Source organism: Meles meles, chromosome 2 (assembly GCF_922984935.1).
Source record: "Meles meles chromosome 2, mMelMel3.1 paternal haplotype, whole genome shotgun sequence".
NCBI lineage: Eukaryota > Metazoa > Chordata > Mammalia > Carnivora > Mustelidae > Meles > Meles meles.
Window position 1 is genome coordinate 71,551,367 of NC_060067.1, and position 13,826 is coordinate 71,565,192.

General features: G+C 38.8%; 1 protein-coding gene across 3 annotated transcripts in view; it reads right to left on the reverse strand.

Moving 5' to 3' along the window:
• Window positions 1-3,125: 3,125 nt before the first annotated feature.
• The window catches only part of IL15 (interleukin 15), an 81,801-nt gene continuing 71,100 nt past the window's right edge, over window positions 3,126-13,826 (reverse strand). For all 3 annotated transcript variants that reach the window (XM_045998380.1, XM_045998381.1, XM_045998382.1), the window contains exons 5-7: window positions 8,760-8,804; window positions 6,789-6,929; window positions 3,126-4,122 (exon numbers count right to left, since the gene is read on the reverse strand). In XM_045998380.1, the coding sequence (XP_045854336.1) occupies window positions 4,015-4,122; window positions 6,789-6,929; window positions 8,760-8,804 (294 nt within the window). In that variant the 3' untranslated portion in view covers window positions 3,126-4,014. The remainder of the gene's footprint in view (window positions 4,123-6,788; window positions 6,930-8,759; window positions 8,805-13,826) is intronic.

Below are 13,826 nucleotides of genomic sequence, written 5' to 3' on the forward strand. Positions count from 1 at the left end.
GACAGCAAATGAATAATTACTTACCAAAGTTGGTCTCCATTAAGTGTTGCAAGGCGTTCATTAAAGGACTCCAGTAATGAGGTCCATGTAAGACGATGTTATTAGAAATACTTTTATTACCCTGGGATTCAGAGGTAAGGAGATTTTGACATCAACTCTTTTCTCAACTAGAAATAAAGCCTGCTGTATTTTTCACACATGCCAGAAAAAAAGCCTCTTTCTTTTTGGAATATAAGGCAAAATCTTTACCACCAATATCCTTACCTGGCCTGTAAGACCATCCGATACTTATCTTATCAGCTTCTTTCATTGCTTGCTCTGACCATAGCCACTCCGGCCTTCCTTCCTCTCTTTGAACGTGCTCTCATCCTCCCTTACTGAAGATTTTGGCAGGATGTTTCTCAGGTGGATTCCCCCCTACCCCCCGCCCCCCGCCCCGCAATCCGTCTTTATACTGCGGAGCAGAGCTCAGACACCACTGTTTGAAAGAAGCTCTGACAGCTTGAAAGGATCTGCCGCTTCCTTTCTGTGCTCACCTGGTGCCCTTCACAGAACTGGTAACCAAATAAGCACGCGAGTGGTTAATGGCATAACAGGATTCTCCTCCTGCAAAGTCAAGCCCGTGAGGGCCGAACTTAAGGCTGCCTCCCTCACGCGCGTAAGGGCAGCATCCGCCATCATGTTTGCACACAGTAGGTTTTCAACAAACCAGGTTACGATCCTGCTGAAGGAGTGAGACTTCCTTCACTAGAGTGAGGATGATGAGGAAAAATCACTTTTAGGGTGATGCTGGACCCTCTGGTAATTTTGCAAGCGTTGACACAGCTTGTAGAAACTCAACGTACAATCTTCCTTTTGACATCTGGGCAACAATCGCCTCTCCAGTTCCTCTAGCGGTCAACTGATTTTGAAATCTAGGATGAAAGAGGTAAAATATAGGACTGTCCAAAGTTCAGAAATACTGGAAATAAAACCAGTCAATCCTTTAAGTGGTAATCCATGAAAGTTTATTGAGCACACACCACAAAGGCAGCCTGTAAACCAGAAGCATCCGTATCAAACTACAGAAGGCAGCTCAGGGGTATATGGTTACAGAGTAGTGGCTTTAAAGGTGAGAGAGCAGTGATGATTTGTTCTTCACAGTGATTGGTTATATTAGATTTTTCTTAAATGAAAGGGAATTGGTCAATGGTTACCTCATATCAATCTTGGGAAACTGCTTAGGTTTTGCTTATGATTTTCAGATGCATAAACAGGAAATGATCCAGTCAGGTTAGTCTTGCCAAATAAGCTAAATTAGGGTTTGTTTGTATGAACAAACTGGTTTTGTCTGCTCTGGCAATTTTCAAGGCTGGTCTCCATTTGCTTTTTAACAAGGACAAAGTCACCGTTATTAATGATTCATTAATTTTTCTTCTATGTTCCATCAGATAGATTATACAATTAGGGGACTTTTCAATGAAGCTAAAGTTTGCCTTGCATAACAAATTTCTTAGTGAAAATAAAATTCAATCATCAGACACATTCAGAAGCACTGAACTAAATCTCTATGGAAATAGGATTTCCTCTGGGCAAAATATTTATACATGACATGCATATGTTAACTGTGACTCACATATGAATGCAGAGAACTTGCCTGAGATAACACAGATGAAGGAATAAAAATGCTTTCTCTCGTATTTCTGGTGGGGGGAAGGTATCGATCACAGACTTGGTTTTCATATCATATATGTTGGTTTGACTCTACGAGCCTCCGAATTTGACGGACGGAAAGAGTAACACATCAAAACACGTAGAAGCTCCTCTCACAAGAGTAATACCAGGAAAGAAAAGAATTCCATCGATTCTCTGTTCTAAGGTAAAAACTGAAAGTATGTAAAACTAGGCTTGTGACTGGGTTTTAATAATCTCTGGACTCACAGATGATGTGTTGGTTCAGTTTACATTTCCATGTCTTCTGCCTTCTAACTCATTTTTTGCTTATTGCCAGGGAGAGTATTGAAATGATATTCTCTCATGTATCTTTTTCGTCATTTGAAATTTTAAAGAGGTAACAATATAATCCATCAAAATGACTCCAGACTGTAAACCTAATTTTTATTAGGCTTGCCTTTGCTATTTGAGCTTCTAAATCTATGGATTTGTGCTTTCTTTATTATATGTAACATAAGGCAAATGCTTTCAGCATTTAGGGCAATAGGTGAGATAAAAACAACGTATTCTAGTCTGCACAAATAACATTAGGCTGACTAATTAAGGAGGACAGTTCAAGAAGGAAAAACTCTGAACACAAATGAGAAACTGATCTTGTTAAGAATTCAGGACTGAACAATAAAATTTAGGTTGTTTTACATAATTCTTTTCTTAAGTTAGCTAAGAATGTATTAGGAGCTGTACTTCTATGCCTTGAGTTCCTTAAGATTAAATGAACTGACCCAGACTAATTAACTAATGTGAGAGGTATTCCAATTTTGAACACTGGGAAATGCCAAATTTTAAACCCACCTGTGTTTGCATATATAACCAGAATGGATCATTGATTACTCAAAGATACTTTTGGTGATATGGCTGCCAATATGATTTTCCTTTCCCATCCCAGCAGACACTGGAAGGAGGCTAACTTTTGTTTAAGGATTAGATTGTCAACTTACAGTTAAAAATGGTGCATTTTTCCGATTCTCCATCAATAGAGAAGCTAGGAAGAAAAAAAACGAAAGGTAGATCTTTAAAAATCCATTTTGGATGAAATTAAAACAAGCAAACAAAACACCTTGCCACAATCGCAATCCCTAAACTTTCAAGTGTGGCTGTCAAATACTCTTTGTCTGGAGCGATATCAGGAACAAACTAGCTGACACAGGACTCTTCAAAAGTCTAATAGGATGTAGATTTCTCCAAAACTATCTCAAAAGAAATGTTTAAGCATACATTGACTAGAGCAATGATATACACAAGCATGGACCGGGTACTGGGGGATAAAAGAATGTTTCAATAGGGAATTAGTTCATATTGTGAAATGAAGCAAAATCAAACTCGTAGGACATCAATTCCTACCCTTTAGCCCCTCAGTGAAAAACGCCACAAGTGAATCAGGTGAAAGAAATTGTGAGGAGACAAAATATTCATTTTAGTGATAGTTTTATTTTAAAAAAGTTGTAAATTTCAGACAGTATAGTGCAAAAATATATATACAATTATTTTATGTCAGATAATGTTGGCTCTAACAAATCAACAGTTGTTTTTTTTTATTATTATACAAACATGGCCAAAAAAGTGAAAATAAAACACTTGCACTCAGGAAAACATGAAATATTAACATCATTACAACCACGAGTCCTCTATACACGATTCTACCTACCAGTGAAGGTTTATTATTGCCATTCCCACCCAAGATTTACTGATGCATCGTACATACCAGGTTCGTGCACTGTCTTTAGTAACAGGTGCTTTTGATATCAATAACTATGTTGCAGAGTAAAGCACCCATTCCACACCTATTTCTCCTTCCTCATTGGGAGTCAATTCTTCCTCCTTGTGGGACACCCACTGGAGAGGTGAGTGAAGGCTGGTGGTTAGGGGTTCCTAACTGGCTGGAGCACACAGCTGACCTTCCCCAGTGGTGCTCAGGCCCACCAGCTGTGTAATTCCACTCTTGCCCTTGAAGGAATGTCCCCTATGTCCTTACAAGGGGTAAATATCAGTGCAATTTCAAAGGATAAAGTAGGTACACAGTTTTATTCAATACTTTATATAATGCCACAAATATGTACAACTTCAATAATAAATTAAGAATAAGTGAACAAAATAAGTATGAGGACAGTTCATAGACACCATGTAATTCAATGCCATTTTTCTGCCTTCATTTCCAAGAGTTCATCCAATCCAAGATTCTGGATCATCCTCTTGTTAGAAAAACTGGTTTGGGCAGCCCATGTGAACGCAGAGGGTTTCACTGCTTTAAGTCGTGGGAAGATGTTTGTTAATAGCAGAAATGCTGAAGAGGATCAGTTACAATCAAGAATTATAGAACATTTGTACAATATGTAAAAAACTCTGAAAAAATTCTTTAATATTTTTCTCCTCCAGTTCCTCACATTCTTTGCATCCCGTTTCAGTTATGTTCTGCCAAATAAAAAGAAAGGATTAGATGGGAAAGTCTACTGTATCTCCTTCCTGGGAATATCACATTATTTGAACCACATGCTGAGGTCTTGAGACATGAAAACTTTGGCAAATTAATATCATGGTAGGAGGAACCACTGGAAAAGGGAACTGGGATATTTGACTGAGGTTTATTTTTTCTGTAGTAGGTTAAAGACATTGGAAAAATAAGCCATGGCTTTCCGACCATGAACTTCCTGCTGAGCGCCCTTGAGTGGTCATTTACTCTTCTGGTCATCTACTCCAGCATCACATCCATGCCTCCCCACGTGGCACACGGCACGCAGGGGCCTTGAAGTGTCCCTCGCCTGTTTCTCTCACCTATCCCCACCACCTCAAAGGACATAGTCTAAGTACACTGAGCTCATGCCTTTCGCCCACGCACATACATCATGCTATTAGCTATGACACCATGTTGGCTTTTCTATCTGTATGTCCCTCATCGCTATTTTAGCTACCACTACCCAGGTGAAGATCACTCAGGTGCTGTCTCCACCGGGAAGGCGTTCCTGAACCGAGGAATTCCCCAGGCTGGGATAAATGTTCCATCCCTACATTCTTAGACCTCCCTCCTCTCACATCATTTATTATATTGATATTAGCGAGTTTCATGCTTTTTATGCTACTATTCTCTAGGCTTTTCGAAGAGCACAAAGCCACACTCTAGCATTTAGCATAGGGCCTAGCACATGGTAGTCACCTAGTCATTACCAACTGAACTGAACTATTTGGGTAAAGATCACAAGTTGTAATTCAAACAGTTTCATGGCCAGCTAGAATCTTCCAAATGCAGTCACCACAAATAAACTATTTAGAGATTGTCTGAACCATGAAAGCCGTACCAGCAAAAACCAAAAATTAGATTTTACATCCATTAAGCATTTGAAATTCAGATTCACCAACATTTATCAAGCACATACTCTATGCCAGGCATTGTCATACTCCATATAGCACTGTCCTCCTGGAAAATCATCATGTCAGCCGACAAAGCAGAGATATTCACATCATGCATCTCAGTTGACATAATCAATGAAATTCTCAGACTGTACAGCCTGCCCGCTCCTTCCGCTAGATGTGCAGAACACACCACATCACGGTCACAGTGACCGTGACCATGGTCATCAAGAGCTCACCAGGGATGTTGTTAGGAGTTACTGTTGCCTGGTTCAGCCTTTCTGCCGATAACATAGGAATAACATATCACAAGAGTATTTTAAAGATCAGTATGTTCATTTCATAAATACATCAAGTGTCTAGAATACAGGCAATGCTTGGGGAGTTGGGATACAGCACTGAAGAAAAAAAAATACAATACAAAAATAACTGCCCCTTTGAAACTGGCATTCAAATAGGGAAAAGCAGACAAAAGCCATTAAGGAAAATGTCAACTAGTGGGGCCTGCAGACAAGGGGATGGGGCGTGAGAATGGATTGCCACGTGAGGAGCTGACATCACTGAGAAGGTGACACTTCAGCAAAGCCCTAGAGCAACCTGGCATGTTCTGGGCAAGTCCACAACGTCCAGCCATCCTAGCTGAGGAGCTCCATAGTTTTCAGTCGCCTCTGCCTAAACACCCTTCCCGGGAGATAAGGCTCATCCCCTCTCGTCCTGGTTTGGTAGAGAAACCTCTAAGGTGGAATCCCAGCCCTCTTACCTGCCTTCCTTTTGGCCGCTGGAGTTAATAAATAACTGAGCTATTACTCATTCCTTTCTGATTGCTTTATGCTTTCCTTTATGGTGGATCCCTTAAGAGCAGAGACCGATTTGGGCATGGTCCCAATACTCCTTGAATTATTAACATTTTTTTTTAAAGATTTTATTTATTTATTTGACAGAGAGATCACAAGCAGACAGAGAGGCAGGCAGAGAGAGAGAGAGGGAAGCAGGCTCGCTGCCGAGCAGAGAGCCCGATGCGGGACTCGATCCCAGGACCCTGAGATCATGACCTGAGCCGAAGGCAGCGGCTTAACCCACTGAGCCACCCAGGCGCCCAGTTATTAACATTTTTATTACTATCTTATTGCAGCATTTGTCCTGCCAGTGGGTAAGAAGAAGACATCCCCCAAAGTGAAACTGCTTGGGTATGAATCCTGGCTCCCCATTCCACCAACTGTGCTAACTGAAGGAAGTGATTTCAAGCCCTGAGCGCTCCAATGTCTTCAACCTTAAAATAGACACAAGGATAACTATCTCACAGATTTATTGTGAGGACGCAAGGAATTACCCCATTGCTGCTGAAGAGCAGCGTTGTCTGGCACAGAGTAATAACCGAATAAATGCAAATTGCCAGTCGTGATGCAAAACACTTAACTACGTAATTAGATTCATGTCTCTGCACTGCACCTGCGGACGAACACCTCGAGGGCAATGACCTCCCTGGTTCACCAGTGTCCCTCTTGCCCCAAAGTGCACCGCCTGGTGTCATGCAGTAAATGTCCATTGAGTAAACTGGTGAGCTAGTTCAGGGGTGTGCCCATGGTAGTGATGGCGACCACTCCACGGGCGTGAACTCCCCCTCCCAAGAGCGCCCCCAGAGGATCTGCTTATCCCTTACATCCAGCCAATGATCTGACCCAACCAAGCCATAATCATCAGACAATGCTCCATCCGACTAGTGGAAAACTCACCGCATTAGAAGATAAACTACTGTTCGCTAGGATGATAATGTTAGGTATTGTTTCATTAATAAGGTCAACATGACTGAACTCAAGCAAAACAACACGTAACTCCAGGAGAAAGCAGTTCATCGCTGTGACTTTGCAGCTGGGCTAAAAATAGAGTTACAGAGAATCATTGTGAAAAAAAAAAAATGATCTGTTACTCATGTTTACATAGATGTAATTTTGATTTTTTAAAAAAGTCAATCCAAATATTTTATAAAGAAGCACAATATCCCTAAGAAGTTTTATATAGGAGACAGTTTTTTTTTTTTCTTTTTTGGCTTTGAAATCAAATCCCAAACAAACTGACAACAAAACAATCTAAGAGGATGGTGATATTACATGGAAGACCGAACATAAGTCTAGAAAACACAGAAATAATAGGCTACTTTTTCTCCCTGAGAACATTTCCTCTTTGTAAAAGGGTGATAATGCCAGCCTGAGACTCTCCAAACATTAGTATGTCTAGTGCACTGAAAGAATTTTTAGAATAAGATTGTGTTGTTAACATTTTAAACAGTGATAGCTGCTGATCTTGCTATTTCTGCAAGTTCCGAAGTTCCAGAAGCAGAAGCGATTCCAAGAAATGGATTAGAAAAATCAGCGTCGGAGCACTGCCCTCTCACAGGCTGGCCAAATCAGAAAGGCACCTTCGGATACCACAGGAGTACATTTCCCACAACGCTTACTTGAACGAAAGCCTAAACTTCAAAGAAACATTGATGACTGTTTGGAGGTTTGACCACGGCTTGTTTGCCCTTCTGTTCTCACTGCTTCACACAGTGCCTGGGACCCTGCGGGCACCTCACAGCAGCTGCCCAGGATTGAAGGGTAAATGCTGCCCCATATAGATAGATAGACAGACAGACAGAAAGATAGATAAAATAATAGATACATAGATAGAGAGATAGCTAGACAGACAGTTAAAACAGGTTCAGAAATGTTTAGTGACTTCTAAAGTAACACAGCTAGGAAGAGGCTGAATCAGAGTTTAAATCTAAATTTCAAACACAGCTTCTTTCTATAACCCATGAGTTACAAGGTTATCTTCTTGCAATTAAAAAAAAAAAAAAACAGTCTCGGGAGTTTGGGTGGTTAATTGACTTCTCTCTGCTCTAGGAAAATGGAAGGCATGCTGAAGCCAAAGAGGCAGCCAATTTTTATGTGTAGTAGCACTAGCCAAGTGGTTGATAAAAGTCTGTTTTTTTCTAGTTTGCGGTGAAGTCTTCCTCCCAAAGCTAAGAAAGTCTTCACAGGAGCAATATCTATTTCAGAGAGATCTTAACTGAACACTAATTGATAGCGGACTCATGGTTCTCCACGCACACCCATAGCGTTTGTTTCCGATGAGGTGACACGCCTTCGGCAATGTCAAGGTATTAACGAGACAAGTTCAAGATCATTTATGAATTCTGATGGGTTTTATGAGTTGTGTTTATTTCTTTTCTCACATAGAGGGTAAGCAGTCAGAATCCTTTTCTGACAATTGTAGAGATTCATTCAAAATGTAGAATGTGGATGCATTTAAGCGACTTGTAGAAAATTTGATTAAGGGTTGTAATACACTACAGCACTGGAAAGGACAGATAGGGTGGATAGTTTTAAATTCAATCAGTTAACCCGATTTTGTATTTAATTGCATCATGATCTAATTGCATCACAAAACGTATAATATATTTTGTTTGACATTGATGGAAAAGGCTGTTTAATATTTTGATTTGGTACCATCATGAAAATAGCATCTCTGTAGCTCTTTGTCCCCAAGTCCCACAACCTCAACAATTACTTAGAAAATTCATTAATCATATGTTGTCAGAACACACCAAAAGTCAGATTTTAAAACTATACACCCTTCAGTAAATTTATGAAAATATACTTCTTCAACTTTTGAAAACTGGAAAACATAGCAATTTTCAAAAAAAAATAAATTATACTCACATGAGCATCACTTTCAGTATATAAAGTGGTATCAATATGTATAGACTGAAAGGAAATAAAATTAGATAATATGAAAAACTATGCTCTGTTTTAGATATAGTGAGAACAACCTACTGAAAACATTAAAGTAAGCTTTTTAAATTATTTTTTTATTTTGAGATAATTTCAGATTCGTATACAACTCTAAGAGCAAATAGAGATCCTGTGTCCCCCTCGCCATTCCCCCAGCAATAATACCATGCATAACCATAGTATGATATCACCACCAGGAAACTGACATTGATACAATCCACACGCCTTGTTCAGATTTCACCAGTTCGAGGTGCACTAAATGCGTGTGTGCAGTTCTACTCAATTTTATCAGATGTGTAAATTCATGTAATCACCTCCACAATTATAGTTACATCACCATTAAAATCCTCCTCCTACTATTTTATAGCTCAAACCACCTTTCTTTCTTTTTTTTTTTTTAATTAACATGTAATGTATTATTTGTTTCAGGGGTACAGGTCTGTGAATCATCAGTCTTACACAATTCACAGCATTCGCTATAGCACATACCTTCCCCAATGTCCATGCCCCAGTGACCCCATCTCTTCCACCTCCCTCCCCTCCAGCAACCCTCAGTTTGTTTCCTGAGATGAAGAGTCTCTTACGCTTTGTCTCCTCTCTGGTTTTATCTTGTTTCATTTTTCTCTGCCTTCCCCTATAATCCTTTGTCTGTTTCTCAAATTCCTCATATCAGTGAGATCATATGATGATTGTCTTTCTATGATGGACTTATTTCGCTAGCATAATACCCTCTAGTTCCAACCACCTTGTTGCAAATGGCAACATTTCGCTTCTTTTGATGGCTGCATAGTATTCCATTGTGTGTGTGTGTGCATGTGTATGTATATGTATGTGTGTATGTGTATGTGTGTATATAGATATGTATCTATATATATATATCACATCTTCTTTATCCATTCATCTGTTGATGGACAATCTGGGCTCTTTCCATAGTTTGGCTATTGTGGACATTGCTGCTATAAACATTCAGGTGCACATGCCCCTTCGGATCACTACATTTGTATCTTTAGGGCAAACCACCTTTCTTAACACACATTCCAACCCCAACCTTTCTAATCCCTGGCAACCACTTCTCTCCTCTCCATTGCTGTATCATTTCAAAAATGTTATATTAGTAGACTCATATAGTATAAAACTGCTTGAGATTGGCCTTTTGAATACACTATTTTTTGAGCAGTTCTAGCTTTATAGAACATGAACAGAAACTACAGAGAGTTCCCTTATATCCCCTGCTCCCGGACCCAGTTTCTCCTGTTATTAATATCTTGCATTTGCATGGTACATCTATTACAACTGATGAGTCGGTATTGATACATTTGTAACCAACGGCCAGAGATTGCATTGGGATTCAGCCTTGGTGTTGTATCTTGTACGTCCTGAGTTTTAACAAGTATATAATGACATGTACCCACCATTACAGTATCATTTGCAATAATTGCTTTACCACAAAGATCACCTGTGTTCCATCTATTCAACTCTCCTTTTCCCCTGACTCCTGGAAATTTCCCACTGATGTTTTTGTTGTATCCATAGTTTTACCTTTCCCAGAAAGATATATAGTTGGAACCACAGTATGTAGCCTTTTTAGATTGGCTTCTTTCACTTAGCGGATATGCTTTTGAGGTTTCTCTGTGTCTTTTCACGTCTAGAAGCTCATTTCTTTTTATTGCCGGATAATATTCTATTGTACGGATGGATGTACCACCGTTAGCCTATTCAGATCAGCTTTTTTTTCACCCAGCATAAGAATACTCTGGAGATCCGTCCAACCTGTTGTATCAGTAATTCTTTCCTTATATTCGCTCAGTATTATTCCTCGATATAACGTACGACAGTTTATTCATCCATTGAAGGGAATTTGGTCGTTTTCAGTTCTTAGCTTTACAAATAAAGGTCCATGAACATTCATGTGCCTGTTTTTGTGTGGACATGAGTTTGCATTTCTCTGATATAAATGTTGAGGAGTGCAACTGTTGGATCATATGGCGAATGCATGTTTTATTTTATAAAAAAAAACAGTCAAGCTATTTTAGAGGAGCTGTAAATTCTTATATCCTCATCAAAAATATGTGTGACCCAGTTTCTCCACATCCTTGCCAGCACTCAGCATTATTACTACTTTTTAATTTAAATATTCTTATAAGTGCATGGTGATGTCACTGTGGTCTTACTTTGCATTCTCTAAATAATGGATAGCCATTTATTGACATTTTCTCCCAGAAAAAGATATTCATATTTATAATTTCTTCATTTCTAATCTGCATACTTTTGTTCTTTTTCTTGCCTTGCCAATTTAGCTCAAATTCCAAGACTGTGTTGAATAGGAGTGGTGAGAGATGGCATATTTGTCTGGTTTCTAATCTTAGGGGGAAAACATTCAGTCTCTCTCCATTAAGTATGATGGTCGCTCTAGGTTTTTGTACATGCTCTAAATCAAGCTGAGAAAGTTACTTCTCTTTCCTTGTTTGCTGAGGAATTTTACTAGGAATCAATATATTCTTAAAATGCTTCTCCTCCATCAATTGATCCAATCATATGATAACCTATTTTAGCCTGTTGATAAGGTAGATTACAGAGACTGAGTTCCCAAATAGTAAGCATGTCTTGCATACCTGGAATAAATCCCATTTGTCATAGTATATAATTCTTTTAATACACTGCTGGATTTTATTTGCTATTTTATTGAGAATTTCTGCATCCAAGTTTATTAGAGGTATCTGTCGCTTTCTCTTTTGGTATCATCTTTGCCTGATTTTAGCATCAGGGTAATACTTGCCTAATTGAGTTAGAAAGTTTTTCTTCTTCTATTTTTGGAATAGATTGTAATAGATCTATTTTGGAAGAGATTGTAAAATTGGTGTTAATGTTTCTTTGTTTGGTAGAATGCTCCAGTGAAACCAGGTGGGCCTAGGGATTCTTTCTGGGGAGATTATTTACGGTGAATTCAGTGTCTTTAATGGTTATAGTAGTTTGGTGATTGTTTATTTCATCTTCATTACATTTTGGTAGTTTGTGGTTTTTGAGAAATTGGTCCATTTCCTTCAAGTTGTCAAATTTAGAGAATAAAGTTGTTTATAGCTTTTCTTTATTATCCTCTGAATATCTGCAGATTCTGTAGTGATAGCCTCTAATTTCAGTTCTGATATTAATGGTTTATGTCATCTCTTTTTTAATCTTTGTCAGTTTTTCTAAAGGTTTATCAATTTTATTGATTTTCCCCCAAATAATGAGTGTTGTGTTTCATTAAGCTTCACTATTATTTTTCTGATTTCAATTTCATTAATTTCTGCTCTTATCTTTACTTTTTTCCTTCCTTCTGCTTGTGTTAGGTTTATTTTGCTCTTCTCTTTCCAGTTTTTTGAGGTGGGAACCTCAACTATTGATCTGAGATCTTTCTTCTTTCTTAATATAATCATTTAGTTTTCTAAATTTCCCTCTCGGTAATGCTTTCTCTGAATCCCACAGATCTTGATGCGTTGTATTTCATTTTCATTCAAGTCTATGTACTATTTTATATCCTTTGAGATTTAATCTTTGACCCATGGGATATTTAGAAATATATTATTTAATTTCCAAGTGTTTGGAGATCTTCCTGCTCTATTTGTGTGATTGACTTCTACATGATTCCACTGTGGTCAAAGAACACACTCTGCATTATTTCAATTCTGATAAATTTGTTGAAGTGTGTTTTATGGCCCATGATACGGTTAGTCTTGGTGAACAGTGCCTGAAAAAAATACCAATTCCTCGTCGGTGGGTGAAGTGTTTTATCGATGTAAACTAAATATTGTTGGCTGACTGTGTAGTCCGGTTCTTCTATATTCTTTCTAATTTTCTGTCTTGTCATTCAGTTTGTTCCTTAGGAGGTGGTGAAGTCCTCAACTATAATTGTGAAATTGCCTCTTTCTCCTCTCAGTTTGATTAGTTTTAGCATCTTGTATTTTGAGGCTTTGCTATTTGGTTTGTACACATTTAAGATCACACTTTCCTGGTGGATTAATCTCTCACCATTTTGTAATGTATCTCTTGATCCTAGTAGTTTTACTTGCTGTAAAGTCTAGTGGTTTTACTTGCTGATATTAAGAGAGCTACATCTGAGTTTTACAATTATTGTGTGTTATATGTATCGGATTCCTAGAGCTGCAGTAACAAAACATCAAAATGAAGGCTTAAAACAACAATTTTATTCTCTTATAGCTCTGGAAGTTAGAGGTCCAAAATCAAGATGTCAGTAGGGCCAGGATCCCTCTGAAGACTCTAGGACAATCCTTCTTTACCTTTCCCAAGTCTCTAGTGAGTCAGGCAATCCTGGGCCTTCTGTGGCTTCTAGCTTCATCATTCTAGTTTCCTTTGCCTTGTAGCTGCCTCCAAGTTCAGGTGGCTTTCTTCCCTGTCACTCTCTCTGCAGTCTGTCCTCTCCTTAGAAGGACAGTGAGTCATGGAGTTGGGGTCCAACTCACGCCAGTAGGACCTCACCTTAACTAATTATATTTGCAAAGACCCTATTTCCAAAAAAGCTCACATTTGAAATTTCCAAGTAGACACGAATTTTTTTGCGGGGGTGGTGGGCAATACTCAACAACCCATTACAATATGGTATATCCTCTTCTCCTTTCAATTTCTACCCACTTATATCATTGTGTTTAAAGTGAATTCCTTGTAGACAGCAAAATATTGGTTTGTTTTTGTTACCAATTTGGCCAATCTCTGTCTTTTACTTGTATTCTCCTTCCTCTCTCCTTCTGAGATGCTAATGCTAAGAATTCTGTATCTTGGGTGCCTGGGTGGCTCAGTTAGTTAGACTTCAGACTTGATTTTGGCTCAGATCATGATTTCAGGGTCATGAGATCAAGCCCAGCATTGGGCTCCATGCTCAACACAGAGTCTGCCTGTCCCTCTACCTCTGGTCCTCCCCCAGTCTCCCTTCCTCTCTCCCTCTCTCTAATAAGTAAATTAAAAAAAAAAATTTTTTTTAAGAGTGCTGGATCTTTTATT